Here is a 27384-nt window from a genome sequence, read left to right as displayed (position 1 = left end):
ACAGATCAGCCATGATCTTATTGAATGGCGGGGCAGGCTCGAAGGGCTAGATGGCCTACTCCTGCTCCTATTTCTTATGTTCTTATGTTCTTATATTAGATTATATAGGAGCAGAATGAGGCCATTCAGCCCATCAAGTACGCTCCACTGTTCGATCATGATATGAAGATGCCAGCTTTGGACTGGGGTGGGCACGGTAAGGAGTCCCATAATATCAGGTTAAGATCCAACAGGTTTATTTGGAATTACAAGCTTTTGGAGCACTCTCCTAATGAAGGGCAGTGCTCCGAAAGCTCGTGATTCCAAATAAACCTTTAATCTGGTGTTGTGAGACTTCTTACTGTGCCCATTCAATTATGGCTGATAAGTTTCTCAACTGCATTCTCCCACCTTTTCCCCGTAACCCTTGATCCCTTTACCAATCAAGAACCTATCTATCTCTGGATGAAATACACTCGATGACCTGGTCTCACTGTCCTCTGTGGCAACGAATCCCATAGATTCACCACCCTCTGGCTGAAAAAATTTCCTCCTCATCTCCGTTCTAAAGGATCATCCCTTTACCCTGAGGCTGTGCCCTCGGATCCTGGTCTCGCCCTCAAATGGAAAAATCTTCCCCACTTCCATTCTATCCAGGCCTCTCAGTATTCTGTAAGTTGCAACGAGATTTCCCCCCTTATCCTTCTAAACTCCATCAGGTACAGGCCCAGAGTCCTCAATGCTCCTCATACATCAAGCTTTTCATTCCTGGGATCATTCTCATGAACCTCCTCTGGATCCTCTCCAGGGCCAGTACATTCTCCCTTAGACACGGGGCCCAAAATTGCTCGCAATATTCCAAATGTGCCTTGTAAAGCCTCAGCAGTACACCCCTGTTTTTGGATTTGAACACTCCAAATCCAATTTCTCCTCTCCACACCTGATCTGTCCATATTTGGAGTATTAATATTAATGTGGGACTGGATATTACTTACGTGGCAAAAAACTGCAGCAGGCGACGGTGCAGAGGGACCTGGGGGTCCTTGTGCATGAGTCGCAAAAACCCAGTCTGCAGGTGCAGCAGGTGGTCAGGAAGGCGAATGGGATGCTGGCCTTCATAGCGAGGGGGATTGAATATAAAAGTAGGGAGGTCTTGCTGCGGCTGTATAGGGCATTGGTGAGGCCGCAGCTGGAGTACTGTGTGCAGTTTCGGTCGCCGCACTTACGCAAGGATATTTTGGCCTTGGAGGGAGTGCAGAGGAGGTTGACTAGGCTGATACCGGAGTTGAGGGGGTTGAGCTATGAGGAGAGGCTGAATAAACTAGGCTTGTACTCGTTAGAGTTTAGAAGAATGAGGGGAGATCTCATTGAGACGTATAAGATGATGAATGGGATGGATAGGATAGAGGTGGAGAGACTCTTCCCGCTCAGAAAGGACAGTAGGACTAGAGGGCACAGCCTCAAGATAAAGGGGGGGCAGTTTAGAACGGAGTTGAGGAGGAACTTCTTCACTCAAAGGGTGGTGAATCTCTGGAATTCTCTGCCCGTTGAAGTGGTGGAGGCTGCCTCGCTAAATATATTTAAGACGCGGGTTGATGGGTTTTTGATAAGCGAGGGGATTAAGGGTTATGGGGAGAGGGCGGGAATGTGGAACTGAGACACGACAGATCAGCCATGATCTTATTGAATGGCGGGGCAGGCTCGAAGGGCTAGATGGCCTACTCCTGCTCCTATTTCTTATGTTCTAATGAGTCACGTACGGACCAGGCCAGGAATAGGGAGTTCAGCAGCAACCCAATTACGGGCATGCTCTGCTGCCTCCCCACTAGTTAATGTCATCCTGTCAGAGGGCAATGCATAGTCTGTACCATCCCCTCACACCCCCGCTACAATTCCTGTGGCGGGCAGGATGGGGAATCCCTACGGCAGATGAAGGTTATCTGACCCATCGGCTCAGCACCAACGCTCTGACAGAGGATCCCACCCAGGCCCTATCTCCATAACCCATAATTGGGTGGCACGGTAGCACAGTGGGTTAGCACTGCTGCTTCAGAGCTCCAGGGTCCTGGGTTCGATTCCCGGCTCGGGGTCACTGTCTGTGTGGGGTTTGCACATTCTCCTCGTGTCTGCGTGGGTTTCCTCCGGGTGCTCCGGTTTCCTCCCACAGTCCAAAGATGTGCGGGTTAGGTTGATTGGACATGCTAAGAAATTGCCTTAGTGTCCAGTCATGCGTAGGTTAGAGGGATTAGTGGGTATAATATGTCGGGATATGGGGGTAGGGCGTGGGTGGGATTGTGTTCGGTGCAGACTCGATGGGCCGAAGGGCCTCTTTCTGCACTGTAGGGTTCTATGATTTCTAAGAACCCCACGTATTTGCCCCGCTAATCCCCTAAACTACCTGTCTTGGGGCACGTTGGCATGGTTGAGTGCCCTGGTGGTTTCTGACCCATCTCAGCACCAACCTCTCCCAATGGGGCTACCATCAGTCCTGACCCGCTGTCAGCTCTCTGACCAATCCTGGAGGCTCGGGAGCCTGTCCGACATCTATGATAGGGTATTGAGCTTGGTGCTGGCCAATTGGTAGAGGGCCAACTTATTGGTAGAGGGATTGAGTTTCGGAGCCGTGAGGTCATGTTACAACTGCACAAAACTCTGGTGCGGCCGCACTTGGAGTATTGTGTACAGTTCTGGTCGCCGCATTATAAGAAAGATGTGGAGGCATTGGAAAGGGTGCAGAGGAGGTTTACCAGGATGTTGCCTGGTATGGTGGGAAGGTCTTATGAGGAAAGGCTGAGGGATTTGAGGTTATTTTCATTAGAGAGAAGGTGGTTACGAGGTGACCTAATTGAGGCATACAAGATGATCAGAGGGTGGACAGTGAGAGCCTTTTTCCTCGGATGGTGATGGCTAACACAAGGAGACATAGCTTTAAATTGAGGGGTGGTAATTATAGGACGGATGTCAGAGGTAGGTTCTTTACTCAGAGGGTAGTAAGGGCGTGGAATGCCCTGCCTGCAGCAGTTGTGGACTCGCCAACTTTAAGGGCATTCAAATGGTCAGTGGATAGGCATATGGATAACATTGGAATAGTTTAGGTTAGAGGGTCATTAGATTGGTTCCACTGGTCGGCACAACATCGAGGGCTGAAGGGCCTGTACTACGCTGTAACGTTCTATGTTCTAATTAGGAGGCTGTGTCCCAAAGGACTGTGCCACCAATCTCACCGTCTGCGGGTGCACGTTTGGCAATGAAGCTGGGAGACCCCCAACTCACAGGAACAGGCAACCCATGGTCAGTTACTCCAGTTGGGTCAACCTGAGCCGTGTAGCTTTCAGGAACAGTGGACAAAGAGAGCTGATTAAAGATTTTCAAATTGGAAAGGTTGGTGCGAAGAGGAGAATCATAGAAACCCTACAGTGCAGAAGGGGGCCATTTGGCCCATCGAGCCTGCACAATCCCACCCAGGCTTGGAACACCATGTATTTCCCCTGTTAACCCCCTCGACACTACGGGGCAATTTCTCATGGACAATGCACCCAACCCGCATATTTTTAGAGCGTGGGAGGAAACCGGAGCACCCGGAGGAAATCCACGCCGACATGGGGAGAATGTGCAAACTCCACATGGACCCAAGTCAGAATTGAACCCGGGTCCCTGGTGCTGTGAGGCAGCAGTGTTAACCACTGTGCCACCATGCCACCCATGAGTCGGAGAGACTGGGATCCGAGAGCACGGCCTCAGAATAAATGGATGGCCCTTTAGAACTGAGACGAGGAGGAATTTCTTCAGCCAGAGGGTGGTGAATCTGTGGAATTCATTGCCACAGAGGGCTGTGGAGGTCGGGTCATTGCGTGTGTTTCAGTAGGGCAGTGGAATGGCATGACATCTCTCTCCGTGGCACAATGGGCCTCCAGGCAGGTAGGTTTTCCACTCTGTGAACTAGAGAATCAGATTGGCCAGATCCTGGGCAACAAGGTGGGCGGCATAGTGGTTAGCACTGCTGCCTCACAGTGCCAGGGACCCGGGTTCAATTCCCAGCTAGGGACACTGTCTGTGTGGAGTTTGCACATTCTCCCCGTGTCTGCGTGGGTTTCCTCCTGGCGCTCTGCGTTCCTCCAAAGATGTGTAGGCTAGGTTGATTGGCCATGCTAAACTGTCCCTCAGTCTCAGGGGGAATAGCAGGCTGAATATGGAGGGTTACATGGGTAGGGCCTGGGTGGGATTTTGGTCAGTGTGCAGGTTCAATGGCCTCCTTCACTGTAGGGATTCTACAAACACCAACGCTGGAAACATTTCGACTGATCCATCTCAATTTAGTTTATGTTCTATTCTTGCAGTTTCTGCTCCATCTATTCCTGTCCACAGGTATGTTACAGGGCAGCACGGTAGCACAGTGGGTTAGCACTGCTGCTTCACCGCTCCAGGGACCCGGGTTCGATTCCCGGCTCAGGTCACTGTCTGTGCGGAGTTTGCACATTCTCCTCGTGTCTGCGTGGGTTTCCTCCGGGTGCTCCGGTTTCCTCCCACAGTCCAAAGATGTGTGGGTTAGGTTGATTTGCTGTACTAAGAAATTGCCCCTTAGTGTCCAGGGATGTTTAGGTTAGAGGGATTAGTGGGTATAATATGTAGGGATATGGGGGTAGGGCCTGGGTGGGATTGTGCTCGGTTGAGACTCGATGGGCCGAAGGGCCTCTTTCTGCACTGTAGGAGTTTGCACATTCTCCTCGTGTCTGCGTGGGTTTCCTCCGGGTGCTCCGGTTTCCTCCCACAGTCCAAAGATGTGCAGGTTAGGTTGATTGGCCGTGCTAAGAAATTGCCCCTTAGTGTCCAGGGATGTGTAGATTAGAGGGATTAGTGGGGATAATGTGTAGGGATATGGGGGTAGGATTGTGTTCGGTGCAGACTCGATGGGCAGAAGGGCCTCTTTCTGCACTGTAGGGTTTCTATGATCCTATAGCTGCAGACAACATCACATTGGTGTGTGTTTAAAAAAAGACTATCAGTGTCAGAACAATGGAGCCTTTGAAGTTGAAGCTTTGATGAATAAAATGATGATGTACATTGTTAAGATCTGGAGCATTGAGAGTCAAATGTATTGCTTTAAACAGGAAAAATAAATCTTTTTTGTGTCTGATCAACTGAATTTCATTCAAATGCAGGTTCAGCCTTCTGAAAGTTTCTATACTTTTTGTGTTTTCTCAGAGGTTTCTCTCTCTCTCTGCAGCTTTGTTCTTGGCATCTCAAACAACTTGCAGCAGTTCTCTCTCTAACTGCGCAGGATCAGAGGAGAGCTGGCAAGACGGATAGGGAACTGATTTGGCCGTAGAAGACAGAGGGGAGCAGTAGAAGGGAGGGCTTTTCTGAATGGAAGGCTGTGAGGAATGGTGTTCAGTTCTGGAATCTTTTTTGTTCGCAGTATATAGAAATGATTTGGAGGAAAATGTGGCTGGCCGAATTTGTAGGTTCACAGGCAACACTAAAATTGGTGGAGTTGCGGGTAGTGAAGAGGATTGTCAGAGGCAAGACGTAGAGCGGTTGGAGACTGGAGCAGAGAAATGGAGTTTAATCCGGGCAACTGTGAGATAATGCACTTTGGAAGGTCCAACGCACGTAGGAATTATACAGTTAATGGTAGAACCCTTAGGAATATTGACAGGCAGAGGGATCTGGGCGTACATGTTCACCGATCACTGAAAGTAGCTGGTGGATAAGGTAGTTCAGAAGGCATGGGGCACGGTTACCTTCAGTGGTTGGGATACTGAGTATAAAAATTGGCAGGTCGTTGCTGCAGCTGTACAGAACCTTAGTCAGGCCTCATTTCGTGTACAATTGTGGTCGCCACACTACCAGGAGGGTGTGGATGCTTTGGAGAGGGGACAGAAGAGGAGGGTCTGGAGGGTACGAGTAGGGGGTTGGATAAACTTGACGTGTTCTCACTGGAATGACGGATTAGTTGCTTTTAGATTAGTGTGTGAATGTGCAAGGAACAGAGGGATACGGACCTAGGGCAGGCAGAAGAACACAAGAACATAAGAAATAGGAGCAGGAGTAGGCCATCTGGCCCTTCGAGCCTGCCCCGCCATTCAATAAGATCATGGCTGATCTGTCGTGCCTCAGTTCCACATTCCCGCCCTCTCCCCATAACCCTTAATCCCCTCGCTTATCAAAAACCCATCAATCTGCGTCTTAAAAATATTTAGCGAGGCAGCCTCCACCACTTCAACGGGCAGAGAATTCCAGAGATTCACCACCCTTTGAGTGAAGAAGTTCCTCCTCAACTCCGTTCTAAACCGCCCCCCCTTTATCTTGAGGCTGTGCCCCCTAGTCCTACTGTCCTTTCTGAGCAGGAAGAGCCTCTCCACCTCTATCCTATCCATCCCATTCATCATCTTATACGTCTCAATGAGATCTCCCCTCATCCTTCTAAACTCTAACGAGTACAAGCCTAGTTTATTCAGCCCCTCCTCATAGCTCAACCCCCTCAACTGAATGATTTAACTGTGATGAGTTTAATTTAGCGTCATGTTCAGCACAACATCGTGGGCCTGTTCCTGGGCTGTATTATTCTAGCGATCTCAGTTTGTACGGTCCAACTGCTTAACTATCTAAACAGCCATTTGGAAATGTATGTCAAGGCTTGAGAAGCAGTGAGTATGTGTTTCCCAGATACACACTGAGTGTAGATTCTGATAATGCCATTTGATTTCTCTGCTGCTGTAGTTTTATTGCATGGTTCACTTGTGGGACACTTATCATTTTTTTGTTTTGCCAAATTAAACGTGCTGAAGTCTCAGCAGTACCCCCCCCCCACCTCATCCTGTGGCTGTGGTGTGTACCGTTACAGGATCCACCGCAGAAACCTACTGAGCAAGTCCCTCTTTTTGTAAGTTCATTCGTGGGACATGGGCCTCGCTGACTGGGCCAGCATTTATTGCCCATCCCTCGTTGTAGTTGAGAGTCAGCCACATTGCTGTGGTTCTGGAGTCACGTGTAGGCCAGACTGGGTAAGGATGGCAGATTTCCTTCCCGAAAGGTCTTTTTTTAATAGGATTATAGAATGCCTACAGTGCAGAAGGAGGTCTTTTGGCCAATTCAGCTCACGCTGACAGCAATCCCACCCAGCCTGTGAGTCCTTCATAGAAATCACAGCGACCCTACAGCACAGAAAGAGGCCATTTGGCCCATCAAGTCTGCACTGACCCAATCCCACCCAGGACCTATCCCCATATCCCCACATATTTACCCACTAATCCCTCTAACCTAAGCATCTCAGGACACTAAGGGTCAATTTTAGCATCAACCTAACCTGCACATCTTTGGACTGTGGGAGGAAACCGGAGGAAACCCACGCAGACACGAGGAGAATGTGCAAACTCCACACAGACAGTGACCCGAGCCGGGAATCGAACCCAGGACCCTGAAGCTATGAGATAGCAGCGCTAATCACTGCGCCAACAAGCCACCCTTAGAGGACATTAATGAACCAAATGGGTTTTTCTGACAATTATCAATGGTTTCACGGTCATCAGTAGATTCTTAATTCCAGATTATTAAAATCAAATCCAAAAATTACCACCGATCGTGGCGGGATTCGAATCCGGGTCCCCCAGAACATTAGCTGAGTTAATAATCGACCGATAATGCGACTGGGCCATCACTTCCTCTTGTCTGGGGAGCATGTGGCTGGGGGGATTGGGGGGGCTGTGATTGTGGGGGGGTGTGTGGCTGGGGGGATTGGGGGGGCTGTGATTGTGGGGGGGGTGTGGCTGGGGGGATTGGGGGGGGCTGTGATTGTGGGGGGGTGTGGCTGGGGGGATTGGGGGGGCTGTGATTGTGGGGGGGTGTGTGGCTGGGGGGATTGGGGGGGCTGTGATTGTGGGGGGGTGTGGCTGGGGGGATTGGGGGGGCTGTGATTGTGGGGGGGGTGTAGCTGGGGGGATTGGGGGGGCTGTGATTGTGGGGGGGGTGTGTGGCTGGGGGATTGGGGGGGCTGTGATTGTGGGGGGGTGTGTAGCTGGGGGGATTGGGGGGGGCTGTGATTGTGGGGGGGGTGTGTAGCTGGGGGGATTGGGGGGGCTGTGATTGTGGGGGGGTGTGGGTGGGGGGATTGGGGGGGGCTGTGATTGTGGGGGGGTGTGGGTGGGGGGATTGGGGGGGGCTGTGATTGTGGGGGGGTGTGGGTGGGGGATTGAGGGGGCTGTGATTGTGGGGGGGTGTGGGTGGGGGGATTGGGGGGGGCTGTGATTGTGGGGGGGTGTGGGTGGGGGGATTGGGGGGGGCTGTGATTGTGGGGGGGTGTGGGTGGGGGATTGAGGGGGCTGTGATTGTGGGGGGGGTGTAGCTGGGGGGATTGGGGGGGGCTGTGATTGTGGGGGTGTGTGGCTGGGGGATTGGGGGGGGCTGTGATTGTGGGGGGGTGTGGGTGGGGGATTGAGGGGGCTGTGATTGTGGGGGGGGTGTGTAGCTGGGGGGATTGGGGGGGGCTGTGATTGTGGGGGTGTGTGGCTGGGGGATTGGGGGGGGCTGTGATTGTGGGGGGGGTGTGTAGCTGGGGGGATTGGGGGGGGCTGTGATTGTGGGGGGGTGTGTAGCTGGGGGGATTGGGGGGGGCTGTGATTGTGGGGGGGTGTGGGTGGGGGAATGGGGGGGCTGTGATTGTGGGGGGGTGTGGGTGGGGGAATGGGGGGGCTGTGATTGTGGGGGGGTGTGGGTGGGGGATTGGGGGGGGCTGTGATTGTGGGGGGGTGTGGGTGGGGGATTGGGGGGGGCTGTGATTGTGGGGGGTGTGGGTGGGGGGATTGGGGGGGCTGTGATTGTGGGGGGGGGTGTGGGTGGGGGGATTGGGGGGGCTGTGATTGTGGGGGGGTGTGGGTGGGGGATTGGGGGGGGCTATGATTGTGGGGGGGTGTGGCTGGGGGGATTGGGGGGGCTGTGATTGTGGGGGGGTGTAGCTGGGGGGATTGGGGGGGCTGTGATTGTGGGGGGGGTGTAGCTGGGGGGATTGGGGGGGCTGTGATTGTGGGGGGGGTGTGTGGCTGGGGGATTGGGGGGGCTGTGATTGTGGGGGGGGTGTGTGGCTGGGGGATTGAGGGGGGCTGTGATTGTGGGGGGGTGTGTAGCTGGGGGGATTGGGGGGGGCTGTGATTGTGGGGGGGGTGTGTGGCTGGGGGATTGAGGGGGGCTGTGATTGTGGGGGGGTGTGTAGCTGGGGGGATTGGGGGGGCTGTGATTGTGGGGGGGGTGTGTGGCTGGGGGATTGAGGGGGGCTGTGATTGTGGGGAGCATGCGGCTGGGGGGATTACATTCCAGGTGAATGGGATGCTGGCCTTCATAGCGAGGGGGATTGAATATAAAAGCAGGGAGGTCTTGCTGCAGCTGTATAGGGCACTGGTGAGGCCGCAGCTGGAGTACTGTGTGCAGTTTTGGTCGCCGCACTTACGCAAGGATATTTTGGCCTTGGAGGGAGTGCAGAGGAGGTTTACTAGGCTGATACCGGAGATGAGGGGGTTGGACTATGAAGAGAGACTAAATAGACTGGGTCTGTACTCGTTGGAGTTTAGAAGGATGAGGGGGGATCTTATAGAGACGTATAAGATAATGAAGGGGATGGATAGGGTAGAGGGAGAGAGATTCTTCCCGCTCAGAAAGGACAGTAGGACTAGAGGGCACAGCCTCAAGATAAAGGGGAGGCGGTTTAGAACGGAGTTGAGGAGGAACTTCTTCACTCAAAGGGTGGTGAATCTCTGGAATTCTCTGCCCGTTGAAGTGGTGGAGGCTGCCTCGCTGAATATATTTAAGTCACGGGTAGATAGGTTTCTGATAGACAGGGGAATTAAGGGGAGAAAGAGGGAAAGTGGAACTGATCCACTTCAGATCAGCCATGATCTTATTGAATGGCGGGGCAGGCTCGAAGGGCTAGATGGCCAACTCCTGCTCCTATTTCTTATGTTCTTATGAATCTGGGGGGGGGGGCTGTGACTGTGGGGAGCTTGTGTCTGGAACGGGAGAAGACATTATTGTGGGAACGTCGTCACGGCCAAACGTCCCCCTTCCAGGTGGTTCACCGTCACTGAATCTGGATCCCGCGACGCCCACCAGCGCTGTGGGGCCACTGTCGCCATACGGAGCACACGACCTCCAGCAGACAGTTCACCACCACCACCAAGGGGAAACTGGCAATGAACGCAAACTTTCCGCCACCCCCGTCACCACAGCAAAAAAATAAAAATGTATAATTGCTGCAAAGTAGAATTTGTGAAGTTGGAAATTGATGTTGATAAGAATGGAAAAAAAAAACGCTCGAGGGAAATGCATTGCGGTGTTGCTGTTCAGGCTGGTGTTTGGTGTCAGTGTTTAGAGGTTTCAAATGCAAAGTACACACAGAGTCCCGGACCGGAACGTTTGTTTCGAAACGTCAAGCAGTTGGCGAGACAAAGACAACCCGTTCTTTTTTGTCTGAACTTAACCCAATCAGTTTGAAACAGGCACCCCGCTACCAGGAACCTATGACATTCGAACTTGATCGTATTGACAAAATCGGACCAATAGCAAAATTGATAGGTCGCCACGAGTATAAACGAGAGTGCAAGGAGTTTTCCAAAACAGGAGTTTTGGAACTGCCACCTCTCTGAGAGGGAGAGAGCAAATGCCAATTGCCAAGAGCTAAGCGTTCTTGGCTCTCAACCCTCTCAACTTTATAAATATCTTAAGAGAATGCACTATCCAACCAGCGAAAGATAAGTTCAAAAAGAACTTACAGACAGAAAAATCAACAGAGAAACTCCAAAAGGTTCCAACAGACAAAACCTGGTTGTATTTTTTTTTAAGAGGGTGACTAAATTCTATTTTGCTTTTTTTTTGATTAATGGAAGAGTATTTAAACCACATTCTGGTAGAATCTCGTTTTACTCGATATGTTACTTGTTTAGTTAAAGTTCCCGGTTAGTTAGATAAATAAATTGCCAAGCGTTCATTTTAAAGTGAGTGTCAGATATTTGTATTAGTTCATCACTAAACATTGCTGAAGAACAGGTCACACCTCTCCAAAAACTTTTAACAGATTACGAGGTGAAGTATCCATCTTTGGAGGAATCAGTATCACGTCTCAAAACATTCGGACCATAACAAAATAATAAATGAGATGCTTTACAGGCGATGCAGATTATAAAGCAAGACTTAATATATAATGGTTTTCATAAAATCCTACAGTGCAGATGAAGGCCATTCAGCCCATTGAGTCTGCACCAACAACAATCCTATCCCCATAACCCCATGCACTTATCCAAGCTAGTTCCCCTGACACCGAGGGAGAATTTAGCCTGGCCAATCCACCTAACCCGCACATCTTTGGACTGTGGGAGGAAACCCACGCAGACACGGGGAGAACGTGCAAACGCTGCACAAACAGTGACCCGAGCCGGGTATCGAACCCGGGTCGCCGGCGCCGTGAGGCAGCAGTGCTAACCACTGTGCAGGCCTAAACATTGTGAAAACATCTTCAAAGTACACCGGCCACCGACATTCTCCAGAACCCTTGTGACCGGGAGGACTCGGGTTTCGATACCAGCGACTCAAGAAATTATTCTTACCACAAGAAGCGATGTAGAAAACAGGAACCAAGAGAAAAAAAACGCTGGAAAATCTCAGCTTGTCTGACAGCATCCGTAAGGAGAAAAGAGGTGATATTTCGAGTCCAGATGACTCTTTGTCAAAGCTGTTGGTTTGTCAAATAGTTGGTTTTAAAGACCGCTTTACCGTCAAAATTATGGTGAAATAAAAATCCATTTATCGCAATATTTTGGACCTTTAAATCACGTCTACAAGCTCTCTTAAAGCAGGGAAATCCTACTGGTCAGCTGACATCGCCTAAATCCTCGTGTGGAAAATCCTTAAGCGAGCAACTATCTCCCATCCTGGAAATGTGTCCGGCCCGGTGACGTCATCTCAGCTTGGTCTGTGCCAAAAGACTTGGGACTTTTGCCTTCAGCTGCAAGGTTACGGTGCAGAAAGAGGCCATTCAGCCCATCGTGTCTGCCTCAGCCAAAAAACAAGAGGGAAAAAAGAAACTAATGTCTTATTTTAATCCCGTCTGCCCAGCACCAGATTTCAGATACCTGGCCCCGGTTTCGAATGCGTTCAACCATCAAGATAGGTGGTGAATTCCAGATAAGATATTTTGGCCTTGGAGGGAATGCAGAGGAGGTTTACTAGGCTGATGCTGGAGTTGAGGGGGTTGAGCTATGAGGAGAGGCTGAATAAACTAGGCTTGTACTCGTTAGAGTTTAGAAGAATGAGGGGAGATCTCATTGAGACGTATAAGATGATGAATGGGATGGATAGGATAGAGGTGGAGAGACTCTTCCCACTCAAAAAAGACAGTAGGACTAGGGGGCACAGCCTCAAGATAAAGGGGGGGCGTTTTAGAACGGAGTTGAGGAGGAACTTCTTCACTCAAAGGGTGGTGAATCTCTGGAATTCTCTGCCCGTTGAAGTGGTGGAGGCTGCCTCGCTAAATATTTTCAAGAAGCGGGTTGATGGGTTTTTGATAAGAGAGGGGATTAAGGGTTATGGGGAGAGGGCGGGAAAGTGGAACTGAGCCACGACAGATCAGCCATGATCTTATTGAATGGTGGGGCAGGCTCGAAGGGCCAGATGGCCGACTCCTGCTCCTATTTCTTATGTTCTTATGTTCTGGGTGAAACACCTTTTTCCTCATGTCCTCTCTAATCCTTGTGCCAATCCCCTTAAACCGATGCCCACTGATAACTAACTCTTGGGGAGACAACCTTTCCAGTCCCCTCATCATTTTGTACACCTTCAATTAGGTTACCCCTCAGCTTTTCTATTGTCAGGGGGACATGATGTGGAGATGCCGGCGTTGGACTGGGGTAAACGCAGTCAGAAGCCTCACAACACCAGGTTAAAGTCCAACATTTGATAGTAAACCCACTCACTTTCGGGGGTCTGCCCCTCCGTCGGGTGAGCTCGGAACTCTCCACTCACCTGACGAAGGGGCAGACCCCCAAAAGCGAGTGGGTTTACTGTCAGATAAACTTGTTGGGCTTTAACCTGGTGTCAGGTAAACAAGCCCAGCCTCTCCAACCTTTCCCCGTAACGGAACAGAAAAGCTGCCTATTAAGGGCAAGCTGTAATCGCTTTGCGAATGAACTGACACTCCCAATAGACTGATGATTTTCCTTCTTTATATCATTCTGGGGGTGGGGGGGGTCAGTTAAAATAAAAAGCAGTAATATTTCACGAGCTGCACACATATTAAGTGAGTGTGGAGCGCACCCGTAAAGTGCTCATTTAGGGTTCACTTCATTCATTTATCAATGGGCTTTATTCTCATGAATATTCTCTCTTCTGCACTCTCTCTTCAGAACAATTATGTACTTCCAGTAATGTGGTGACCAGAACTGTCCACAAAACTCCAACTAACGAGTGGTTTACACCGTCGCACTCCTGCTTTTGTATGCTTACCAATAAAGGAAAGAATTCCATACACTTCCTTGACTGCCTGTCCTTCAAGACAAGCGCTCCAAGGCCCCTCACTTCATAGAACATAGAACATTCCAGCACAGTACAGGGCCTTTGGCCCTTGATGTTGCGCCGACCAGTGGAACCAATCTGATGACCCTCTAACCTAAACTATTCCAATGTTATCCATATGCCTATCCACTGACCATTTGAACGCCCATAAAGTTGGCGAGTCCACAACTGCTGCAGGCAGGCCATTCCACGCCCTCTGAGTAAAGAACCTACCTCTGACACCCGTCCTATAATTACCACCCCTCAATTTAAAGCTATGTCCCCTCATGTTTGCTGTCACCATCTGAGGAAAAAGGCTCTCACTGTCCACCCTATCTAACCCTCTGATCATCTTGTATGCCTCAATCAGGTCACCTCGTAACCTTCTTCTCTCTAATGAAAATAACCTCAAGTCCCTCAGCCTTTCCTCATAAGACCTTCCCACCATACCAGGCAACATCCTGGTAAACCTCCTCTGCACCCTTTCCAATGCCTCCACATCTTTCTTATAATGCGGTGACCAGAACTGTACGCAATACTCCAAGTGCGGGCGCACCAGAGTTTTGTACAGTTGTAACATGACCTCACGGCTCTGAAATTCAATCCCTCTACCAATAAAAGCTAACACACCGTATGCCTTCTTAACAACCTTATCAACCTGGGTGCCAACTTTCAGGGAGCGATGCACATGTACCCCGAGATCTCTCTGCTCGTCAACACTACTAAGAGTCCTTCCATTAGCCCAATATTCTGTGCTCCTGTTACTCTTACCAAAGTGAACCACCTCACTCTTTTCCGTATTAAACTCCATCTGCCACCTCTCGGCCCAGCTCTGCAGCTTATCTATGTCCCTCTGCAAACTGTAACATCCATCCTCACTGTCTACAACTCCTCCGACTTTGGTGTCATCAGCAAATCCAACATCTTCCCGTTTCCTGAGTATTCCTTCTCCCAAATCCATCACCTCACACTTTCCCAGATCGAACTCCATTCGCCACTTTCCCCTGCCCAGTCACTCTGGAGTTGACCCGAACAACGGCACAGCCCTGAGATTGTCCGCCCATGGGAAACCATGGAGATACAAGTCTCGATAGCAGGGAATCGTTTATGATACCCAGCCAGACAACAAGATGCTGAGAAAACAGGTTTCGTTCACCAGCATCCTGTGGCCTTTTGTGATCCTAGCTCTAATTCTTGCCTGCATTACCATGACAATTACTACCGTGATTACTGACATGACTCCTGTCACCCAATTAGGGCGTGCACACTTAATATTTCCTGCCACAATTACTGCTATGAGTGTTACCGCAATTACTGCTATGATTCTCGCACAATTACTGCCCCAATCTTGGCAACACTTACTGCCACGATTACTGTGGTGATAACTCCAATGATGACTGCCACAAATACTACAACACTTAATGCAGTGATTCTCGCAATTAATACTGCCACGATTTCAGTGATTGCTGCTATTGTTGCAAGGAAAGCAGCCAAAATTACTGCAATAATAACCACAAGAATTGCTGCAACGATTATGACAATAATTACTGCAATGATTAGCAAAATAGTTACTGCAATCATTATGACAAAAATTACTGTAATGATTACTGCAGCGATTGCTACAATGATTACTGCAATAATTACTGCAGTGATTAGTGAAATAATTACTGCAATCATTATGACAAAAATTACTGCAATGATTACTGCAGTGATTACTGCGACAATTACTGCAGCGGCTACTGCAGCGATTGCTACAGCGATTAATGCAGCGATTAATGCAGCGATTAATGCACCGATTGCTACAGCGATTACTGCAGCGATTAATGCAGCGATTGCTACAGCGATTACTGCACCGATTACTGCACCGATTGCTACAGCGATTACTGCAGCGATTAATGCAGTGATTAATGCAGCGATTACTGCAGCGATTACTGCACCAATTGCTACAGCGATTACTGCAGCGATTAATGCAGTGATTAATGCAGCGTTTGCTGCAGCGATTACTGCACCGACTACTGCAATGATTACTGCAGCGATTACTGTGACAATTACTGCAAAGATTATTGCAATGATTACTGCAATAATTGCTGCAATGATTAGTGAAATAATTACTGCAATAATTATGATAAAAATTACTGCAATGATTACTGCAGCGGAGGCTGCAATGATTACTGCAATGATTACTGCAGCGATTACTGTGACAATTACTGCAACGATTACTGCAATAATTGCTGCAATGATTAGTGAAATAATTACTGCAATCATTATGACAAAAATTACTGCAATGATTACTGCAATGATTACTGCAGCGATTACTGCAGCGATTACTGTGACAATTACTGCAACGATTACTGCAATGATTACTGCAATAATTGCTGCAATGATTAGTGAAATAATTACTGCAATCATTATGACAAAAATTACTGCAATGATTACTGCAGCGATTACTGCAGCGATTACTGCACCGATTACTACAATAAGGTGAGATCCACCTTCTCACCTTGCCCTGCACTTGATGCTGAGTGATGCCCTGAAGCTATATAACGAACTGTCTCTCTCTAATGGAGAGAGATGCCAATGGTCTCTCGTGGATGATGGCTAATTACCTACCTAGCGTTAAGGTGCATGACACAGCTTAGAGTGGGTCAGAAATCCTTATCACCTCATTCCGAAGAGCTGATTCAACGCAATAATTTGCTTTTTTTGGTGACCTTTCTTCATTATTAATCCCCCTGAAATTAACGGGTGGGCAGGTTTTGAGAGGGTTTGTTCCTGACTGAGGGGCCGTACCCTCGATTCACATTGTGACGAATCCAATACCCCCTTCCAATCAGTTCCTGATCGCAGTGCGGCCTAGTTGGATTCGATTGGAAATAATTGTAACTCGGTTTTGATGGTGTGAATTTTAATGAACGAACACGGCACATCCCTCGCGAACGATAAGAAAAATGGCCACGGGGCCTGTTGAAGCCAATCCCACTGGTATCCTAACTCTCCCGTCTCTCTGCTACGTTAATTCCTTCATCAAAGTTCTTCGCTCTCCTACCTACGTCTAGAATCCAAGCCCATCTCCGTGGTAACCGTGTGTTCTACTGAGGTTGGCCTAGTAGGCAGTGCCTCGATTCCTGCTTTATAGAAGGTGGGCAGGCCATCCAGCATAGCCACCCCCACACCCTCACCCCCACCCCCCCCCCCACCCCCCCACCACGCACCAAGAGCCCCAGTGACAGGGCTTACATTAAAACACGTTCTCTACTGGTAGCTGTACAGCCGCAGTGGGAAACATTCGCGACTAATTGGCAACGGGGTGGTAAAGTGTTGCTCCGGTGGCACGCTGGTTGGCGCTGCTGCCTCACGGCGCCAGGGACCCGGGTCCAATCCCCGGCTCGGGTCACTCAGTGCGCGCGTGTGTGCACCTTCTGCGTGGGTTTCCTCCGGGTGCTCCGGTTTCCTCCCACAGCCCAAAGGTTGGATGAACTGGCCATGGTAAAGGCACGGGGATAGGGCAGGGGTTGGGTGAGGTGCCCTTTCAGAGACCTGGTACAGATCCGATGGGCCAAATGGCCTCTTTCTGCACCGTCGGGATTCCACGGTGAGGTGGAGTGAGCTCTTTGCTGAGATTGGGGTTGAGGGGAGGGGAGGGGGTGCTGGCTGAATGTTTTGTACCGTAACCGCCATAGGGCTGTCCCCACTTAGAACATAGAACATAGAACACTACAGCACAAACAGGCCCTTCGGCCCACGAGTTGCGCCGATCACATCAACACCTACCAATCCATAGACCTATCTATAACCCCCAATCCCATTAAACCCCATATACTCATCCAGAAGTCTTTTAAAAGACCCCAGCGAGTTCGCCTCCACCACCACCGACGGCAGCCGATTCCATTCACTCACCACCCTCTGAGTGAAAAACTTACCCCTAACATCACTTCTGTACTTGTCTCCCCGCACCTTAAACCTGTGTCCTCTCGTAGCGACCATTTCAACCCGGGGAAATAGCCTCTGAGAATCCACCCTATCTATTCCTCTCAACATTTTATAAACCTCTATCAGGTCGCCTCTCAACCTTCGTCTCTCCAGGGAGAAGAGTCCCAGCTCCCTCAACCTAACTTCATAAGGCCTCCCAATCCAGGCAACATCCTTGTAAATCTCCTCTGCACCCTCTCAATAGCTTCTACATCTTTCCTATAGTGAGGCGACCAGAACTGCACACAATACTCCAAATGAGGCCTGACAAGGGTCTTATAAAGTTGCAGCATTACCTCCCGACTCCTAAACTCAATCCCTCGATTAATGAAGGCCAGTACGCCTTCTTGACCACCTCCTCCACCTGCTGAGGTCATATAGAATAAAAAACCCAGTCTAAACCAATATTCCCATTGCTCCATTTTTATTGTCTTTCCCTTCTGGGTGCTGGACACCTGAAATGGAAAAGGGGAGAGGAGGGAGGGCTTTCTCTACTAACCGTAACAAAAATCTGAAGCCTGTTTGTTTAGAACTTTCTTGTATGGTTAATTAGAAAGGAGAAGGCCTCCCTCTCACTCACTCTATTGAGTAACGTTCTGAGATTTAATAATAGCCAGTCGATCACTCAAGCCAAATTGCGGGAGGGGTGGATATCTCGGTCCTTGGGGGGGCATCGAGTCGCAGTCTACCCTTAACACTAAGCTTCGGTTAGCTCAGTTGCCTGGACGTGTCACTCCGCGACGGGGGTTCGATTCCTGCCTTTCTCAACTTCGCCTGGGGCGCAGTGACCCCCTCAGGTTAAATCACCACTAGTCAAAAGGGGAAAGTAGCATAGGGCAGAGTGGCAACATCCATCCTTAATACAACATACAAACAAAGGGGCAAGATAGGGTAGAGGTAGAGAGATTCTTCCCGCTTAGAAAGGACAGCAGGACTAGAGGGCACAGCCTCAAGATAAGCGGGGGGGCAATTTAGAACAGGAACTTCTTCTCTCAAAGGGTGGTGAATCTCTGGAATTCTCTGCCCGTTGAAGTGGTGGAGGCTACCTCGCTAAATATATTTAAGTCACGGGTAGATAGGTTTCTGATAGACGAGGGGATTAAGGGGAGAAAGTGGGAAAGTGGAACTGATCCACTTCAGATCAGCCGTGATCTTATTGAATGGCGGGGCAGGCTCGAAGGGCTAGATGGCCGACTCCTGCTCCTATTTCTTCTGGAACATGTTTTATAAAGTGTATTTAACTATCGCACAGCTCTCCGCAGAGGGGCCAAAGAGAAAGCCATCAGCCGTCAAGGCCAAGAAATGGATGGATGAGTTTCTTTTTTTAAGATTTTAAGGGTATTTTGGGGGACGGGGGAGAAGTGGGAAGGTGGCACTGGGATAGAGGACCCTCCCCCCACCACCACTGCTGGCCAACTGGCTCCTCACCCCAACCTAAGGAGTCCAGGTTGCTCTGGCAACATTCCCTTCTTGTTGGACTTTAACCTGGTGTTGTGAGACTTCTTAGTATGCTTACCCTCCCCACCCCAAGTCCAATGCCGGCACTTCCACATGCACACTGTATCCTGGAGCTATGGATAGAGGTGACACAGAATCCCAACTTATTCCCCACCCTCAGGCTGACCAGGAATCTGTCCCGCTTTTACTGCCTGCCATTGCCTCGTGTGAGAAGGATTCGCAAGTTTATACTTACACAGAAACATAGAAGGTGAGAGCAGGAGGAGGCCATTTGGCCCTTCGAGCCTGCTCCGCCGTTCATTGCGATCATGGCCGATCGCCCAACTCAGTAGCCTAACCCTGCTTTCTCCCCACAACCCCATTCGCCCCAGTCGCTGTATCCAGCCACCTCTTGAATACATTGAACGTTTCGGCATCAACTACTTCCTCTGGGAATGAATTCCACAAGTTGACCGCTCCCTGGGAAGAAATGTCTCCTCACCTCCGTCCTAAATGGTCTACCCTGTATCCTCAAGCTGTTCTGGGCTCTCCCCTACCATCAGGGACATCCTCCCTCCATCCACACTGTCTAGTCCTGTTAGAATTTTATAAGTCTGTCTGAAATACCCCCTCATTCCAGCGAAAACAATCCTAACCGATCAATCTCTGCTCATACATCAGTCCCGCCATTCCCAGGAATCAGCCAGGAATTCGCCGCGCTCCCTTGAGAGCAAGAACGTCCTTCCTTGGAAAAGGAGACCAAAACTGCACACAATTCTCGCGGTGTGGTCTCACCGAGGTCCCCTGTATAATTGCCACAACACATCCCTGCTCCTGTACTCGAGCTTAACCCGTTTGGCCGTGTTACGGACACACCTTCCTTGGTTGACAAGTGGGACTCGAGCCTGGAGTTTCTGGCTCAGAGGCAGGGACGCTAACCCCACTGCGCCACAAGCCCTCCCGTAGAGAGTTCTAGGGAGTGAATTCTAGACCACGACATCTACAGAGCTGAACGCAGGCCAGCCAACGGGGAATGAGAAGTTTGGAGGGAGGGTGGTTTCGGAGGAGGGGGGATATTACAGAGATGGGGAAGAGTGAGGATTTTGACACGAGGGAGTGATTTGTTTTGATTTAAAACATTGGGAGACCAGGGGTCTATCCAAGGTGGGACAAGAAGACGATGGGAATGAACAGAAAAGTCTAAAATGAGCTGAGTTTGGAGGAGGACAGGCTGGGATTGGAGGAATGGAGTGAGGCAATGGCAGATAATGATCCTGGGATTGTGAGCTGAATTACCCCTGATGGAGGGGGTGTGCAGGGATGGAGGTTGGGGAGAGTTGTCTGTGCCTCCAAAGTCAAAGCTTGTTTGTCTGGGACTTTGAGAACTGGGGTTTCATTTATTACACCGAATAATCCAAACAATCTAATGCATAAACACCACCCAGCATCATGGCAAACCGCCCCCCCTATCTCTTCCATTAGAGACACAAAGCTAACCTCTCACATTCAGCACAGTAATATGGGCAACACATGTGTGTACTTGCATAAGCACGCACACACACACACACTCTCACAGCAATGCATACACACACGTGTACAAGCACAGACACACACACATACACACACACGTGTACAGCAATACACACACACACACACACATACAAGCACACTCACATGCACGTGTACAAGCACAGGCATTCACACACACATGTGTACAAGCACAAACACACACACACACATGTGTACAAGCAAAAGCACTCAAACACACGTGTACAAGCACAGACATTCACACACACACGTGTACAAGCACAGACATTCACACACACACGTACAAGCGCAAACACTCACACACGTGTACAAACACAGACACACACACGTGTACAAGCACAGACATTCTCACACACGTGTACAAGCACAGATACTCACACACACGTGTACAAGCACAGACACTCACACACACACACATGTACAAGCACAAACACTCACAAACACATGCACGTGTACAAGCACAAACACACACATGTACAAGCACAAACACTCATACACACGTGTACAAGCACAAACAGTCACACACACACGTGTACAAGCACAAACAGTCACACACATGTGTACAAGCACAAGCACTCAAACACACGTGTACAAGCACAGACATTCACACACACATGTACAAGCACAGACATTCACACACACGTGTACAAGCACAAACACACACACACAGCAACACCCTTACATGCACACACATTTACACACATGCATGTAGAAGCACAAACACACATATACACAGCAACACCCTCACACGCACAGCCATTTACGCACACACATGCACAAGGACAAACATACACTCGTGTACAAGCACAAATACACACAAACTCACCGCAACACACACTCTCATTTCACACACACACTCACACACAAACACACTCGCACTTGTACACGCACACACTCGTACACAGATACACAATCAGCTCACACTTACTGACACTCACAAATACCCACATACACACAGCAACACTCTCTCTCACACGCACTCACAAACACTAACACCCTCGCACAAACACCCTTACACACACGCACAGAGTCACAAACCATGTTTATATATAACTCCGAGCCAACACAGCATCTGATGCCCGGGAGATCAGAAGGGGAGTTTTACGAGTCTGCTGTTCCAGTTTATCACTCCTGACAGGTGCTTAGCCTGGGGAACAGGCCACAGAGGTTGGCCTGCTGTGTTTACGATGCCCCTGAGCTGACACATCCACCCTTCTCTGATTTATATCCCCATTAAATGAGAGTCTGCGCTGTCAGGATGTAATGTGTGGCGAATCCCACCGCCCCCCCCACCACCCCACTGCAAAAAAAATATATCCAAGACTGTCGGAATATCCGGAGGGCAGAGTTCAAATAGCGTTGGGTGAAAAATACTTGGACCAAACAGGACTAACTGACTGCACTCCCCCACAACCGGGGGAGGTGAAAAAAGATAACTTATTCCTCCCTCTGACTGAATGGGGCTTGAATATTTTGGATCGGGTCGTGCCCGCTGTGTAATCGGACTGCGCCAGGCTCAAGAATCCGACTCCAAACTCTACTCCTTATCGTATCAGGTAGGAGCCCAAATAACTCACATCCCGTCAACCCAGAATCCTTACAGTGCAGACGGAGGCCAGTCAGCCCATCGAATCTGTGCTGACAACAACCCCACCTGGGCCCCATACCCCCGTAACCCCACATATTTACCCCGCCGATCCCCCCAACTTAACGCATCCCGGTAACGTAGCCTGGCCGGTTCACCCAACTTTGGGCTGTGGGAGGGAACCCCACGCAGACACGGGGAGAGGGTGCGAACTCCGCACAGCGCCGGGATCGAACCCGGGTCCCTGGCGCCAGTGAGGCAGCGGCGCGCGCTGACCACTGTGCCACGCTGCCCGCACCACATCTCTCCGTCCCTGGGCTCCGAGAAGTACAGTTGAGAGGGGAGGCTCGCCCCGAACGCGAGTTTCATATCACCCGCGATCCCAAACGTGGGGCAAAGCCCCCCCCGGGGAAGCTGACACTTCATCTGGGCAGCTCCATTCCAGGAACCTCTCGCCGCCTCCACAGGGGGGTATCTGGAAAAGCTAAGGGCGTTCCTCTGCCCAACCCCCAACCCCCACCAGTGCACACCTTAGAACCAGTGCCCAGCCTGTAACAGCAACAGGAACCCTGCACAGCAGGACTCCAAGAGGCAAGTCCTAAATGCTGAAGATGAACCATCTTAAATCAGCTGCCTCGCAGCCCGTCACAGTCACAGCTTCTCGCACATACCTTTCATAGCTGAGCATAAAAAATACATCATTTGCTGCCTCCAGGGTTTAGCTCATGCTCCAGTCTTCCTCTGCCTTTTTAGCAGCTGTGCTCTGCAGTACTGGCCGATAACACCCAGCCATCTGAGAATGCACGTGACCCAGTCACACAGCCTCTAATCTGCTCATTCTCCACCCACTGCCCCTGACTGGCAGCAAGATAGAGAGAGAGAGAGAGAGGAGCTCTCACTGTGCCCAGCGATCTACCTCCAGCCTGCCCCTCACTGCAGCCTGAGCCACACAGCAGCTACGCAGCAAGATACACCTCCCTCTCACTCTCTCTCCCACACACACACACACACACATACAAACACATACACACACACACTCTCTTTCACACACGCACACACACACTCTCTCTCCCACACACACACGCACTCTCCCACACACACACACACTCTCCCACACACACACACAGACTCTCTCTCTCACACACTCTCTCACACACACACACACACTCTCCCACACACACACTCTCCCACACATACACACGCACTCTCCCACACACACACTCTCTCTTACACACACGCACTCTCCCACACACACACACACTCTCTCTCTCACACACTCTCTCACACACACACACACTCTCTCTCACACACACACACACACTCTCTCTCACACACACACACGCACTCTCCCACACACACACAGACTCTCTCTCTCACACACTCTCTCACACACACACACACTCTCTCACACACACACACACACACACACTCTCCCACACACACACTCTCCCACACATACACACGCACTCTCCCACACACACATGCACTCTCTCCCACACACACTCTCTCTCACACACACACACACACTCTCTCACACACACACACACACTCTCTCTCACACACACACACGCACTCTCCCACACACACACAGACTCTCTCTCTCACACACTCTCTCACACACACACACACTCTCTCTCACACACACACACACACTCTCTCTCACACACACACACGCACTCTCCCACACACACACAGACTCTCTCTCTCACACACTCTCTCACACACACACACACTCTCTCTCACACACACACACACACACACTCTCCCACACACACACTCTCCCACACATACACACGCACTCTCCCACACACACATGCACTCTCTCCCACACACACTCTCTCTTACACACACGCACTCTCCCACACACACACAGACTCTCTCTCTCACACACTCTCTCACACACACACACTCTCTCTCACACAGACACACACTCTCCCACACACACACTCTCCCACACATACACACGCACTCTCCCACACACACATGCACTCTCTCTCACACACACACACTCTCTTACACACACGCAGTCTCTCACACACACGCAGTCTCTCACACACACACACACGCACTCTCCCACACACACACACACACTCTCCCACACATACACACACACTCTCCCACACACACACGCACTCTCTCTCACACACACACTCTCTCTCCCACACACACTCTCTCTCCCACACACACACACTCTCCCACACACACACACGCACTCTCCCACACACATATGCACTCTCTCTCCCGCACACACACTCTCCCCCACACACAAACTCTCCCACACACACTCTCTCATACACACACATACAAAGACATACACACACACACTCTCTCTCAGACATGCTTTCTCTCACATACACACATACACTCTTGCTCTCTCTCTCACACACATACACACACACTCACACTCGCTCTCTCACGCACAAACACAGTCTCTCTCACACACAGTCTCTCTCACATACACACATACACTCTTGCTCTCACACACACATACACACTCTCTCTCTCACACATAGACACACACACTCTTTCCCTTACATGCACTCTCACAACAATGCACTCTCACGCACACACACTCTCTCACATACACCCACACTCTCTCACACACACACACACACACACAAACGCACGCACTTTCTCTCTCACACACACATGCACTCTCACACACACACACACACACTCTCTCTGTCACACACACACATGCACTCTCACACACATATGTACTCTCTCTCACACACACATGCATGCACTATCTCTCTCACACACTCGTTCTCTCATGCACTCTCTCGCTCTCACGCACTCTCACTTTCTGCATGTACTCTCTCGTCTCTCATGCACTCTCTTGCTCTCTCTCGCACTCTCTCACACGCACACTCTCCCTCATGCACTCTCTCGCTCTCTCACACACACGCTCTCTCTGTCTCACACACACATTCTCTCTCTCTCACACACACATACACACACACACGCACTCTCACTCTCTCACACACATATTCTCTCTCACAAACACACACACTTACTCTCTCACACACACTCACTCTCATGCACTCTCTCACACACTCTCGCTCTCTCACACACTCTCTCGCTCTCTCACGCACTCCCTTGCTCTCACACACTCTCACTCTCTCTAGCACTCTCGCTCTCTCTCATGCACTCTCTCTTACATACACACTCTCGCTGTCTCACACTCTCTCACACAGTCTCTCGCTCTCTCATGCACTCTCTCGCTCTTTCTTGAACTCTCTCACACACACTCCCTCACTCTCTCTCAAGCACTCCCTCGTCTCTTACATACTCTCTTGCTCTCTTAAACACTGTCTCTCTCTCACACACTCTCTCTGTCTCTCACACACTCTCTGTCTTTCACACACTCTCTCTCACACACACTCTCTCTCTCTCACACACACACTCTCTCTCATACTCTCTCACACACGCTTTGTCTCTCTCACACACACTCTCTCACACACACACTCTCTCTCTCTCACACACGCTTTGTCTCTCTCACACACACTCACACACACTCTCTCTCTCACACACACTCTCTCTCTCACACACACACTCTCTCTCTCACACACGCTTTGTCTCTCTCACACACACTCACACACACTCTCTCTCTCACACACACTCTCTCGCTCACACACACTCTCTCTCTCACACACACACCCTCTCTCACTCTCTCACACATACTCTCTCACACATACTCTCTCACACATACTCTCTCACACACACACACTCTCTCTCACACACAGACACACACTCTCTCTCACACACATTCTCTCTCACACACACTCTCTCTCACACACATTCTCTCTCACACACACTCTCTCTCACACACATGCTCTCTCACTCTCTCACACATACTCTCTCTCACACACATGCTCTCTCACTCTCACACACACACTCTTTCTCACACACACTCTCACTCTCGCACACACACACTCTCTCACTCTCACACACACTCTCTCACTCTCACTCTCTCTCTCACACACACACACACTCTCTCTCTCACACACACACACACTCTCTCTCAAACACACACTCTCGCTCTCACACACACACACAACTCTCGCTCTCACACACACACACAACTCTTGCTCTCACACACACACACAACTCTTGCTCTCACACACACACTCTCACACACATTCTCTCTCTCTCACACACACTCTCTCTCTCACACACACTCTCTCGCTCTCACACACTCTCTCACATGCTCTCTCACTCTCTCACACACACACACACACACACACACACACACACACACACACACACACACACACACACACAACTCTCTCACTCTCACACACACACACACACACACACACACACACTCTCTCTCTCCCACAGTCTCTCATGGTCTTTCTCTCATGCACACACACTCTCTCTCATGCTCTCTCTTTCTCATGCGCTCTCCCTCTCTCATGCTGTCTCTCTCTTATGCTCATGCTCTCACACACTCACATTCTCTCTCTCACACACATGCTCTCTTTTTCTCACTCTCTTTCTCACACACACTCGCTTTCATGCTTTCTCTCTCTTTCACATACGCTCTCTCTCTCTCTAATGCTCTCTCTCATATGCTCTCTCTCTCATGTGCGCTCTCTCTCTCTTATGCTCTCTTGCTCTCTTGCATGCTCTCTCTCTCATGCTCTCTCTCGCTCTCTCTCATGCTCTCTCTCGCTCTCTCTCATGCTCTCTCTCGCTCTCTCTCATGCTCTCTCTCACTCTCTCTCATGCTCTCTCTCACTCTCTCTCATGCTCTCTCATGCTCTCTCTCATGCTCTCTCTCGCTCTCTCTCATGCTCTCTCTCTCTCTCTCTTTCTCTCTCTCTCTCTCTCTCTCTCTCACACACGCCCTTAGAAGGGCCGACGCGGGGAGATTTGGGCAGTTGTGCGGTAAAATTGGTCATCTTCTGCTCTGATATCCATGTGACCCCAGAGCCACAGCAATGCGGTGGACTCTAACTGTGCACTGAAATGACCATGACACGGAGTGGGGGCAGTCAGAGATGAGAATCCACAGCAATATCACTCAGCTGGATCAGAGCGGGAGATTTAACATTGAGTGCGACCTAGAATCCCTACAGTGAAAGAGGCCATTCAGCCCATCGAGCAGAAGAGAAACTGGAGCCTGCTTTCTAAAATTAGGAAGAAAGTTTCCATTCCTCACTCACTGCAAACACATAACCAAATTTTATTCTTCAGTTGTATTGATTCTTTTATTGATAAGTTCTCTGCTGATTGGAATAAATTGGTGGCCCTCTAGGCTGTCCTTCGATAGCTGGCATTGGAGCGATCAATGTCCTCATTACTGTATATCGTGGGCGCTCTGAGCTTTC

General features: G+C 50.1%; 1 protein-coding gene across 1 annotated transcript in view; it reads right to left on the bottom strand.

The window, feature by feature from the left end:
- Window positions 1-22840, bottom strand: part of LOC145360646 (nuclear receptor ROR-alpha A) — a 159178-nt gene extending 136338 nt beyond the window's left edge. The window contains exon 1 of the mRNA XM_080215994.1: window positions 22720-22840. Coding sequence (XP_080072120.1) covers window positions 22720-22750 — 31 coding nt within the window. The 5' untranslated portion in view covers window positions 22751-22840. The remainder of the gene's footprint in view (window positions 1-22719) is intronic.
- Window positions 22841-27384: the final 4544 nt, after the last annotated feature.

This window comes from Carcharhinus amblyrhynchos, chromosome 32 (genome assembly GCF_965287045.1).
Source record: "Carcharhinus amblyrhynchos chromosome 32, sCarAmb.v2.hapA, whole genome shotgun sequence".
NCBI lineage: Eukaryota > Metazoa > Chordata > Chondrichthyes > Carcharhiniformes > Carcharhinidae > Carcharhinus > Carcharhinus amblyrhynchos.
The sequence above is the reverse complement of the archived record's forward strand: the minus strand, read 5'-3'. Positions and strand labels throughout refer to the sequence as shown.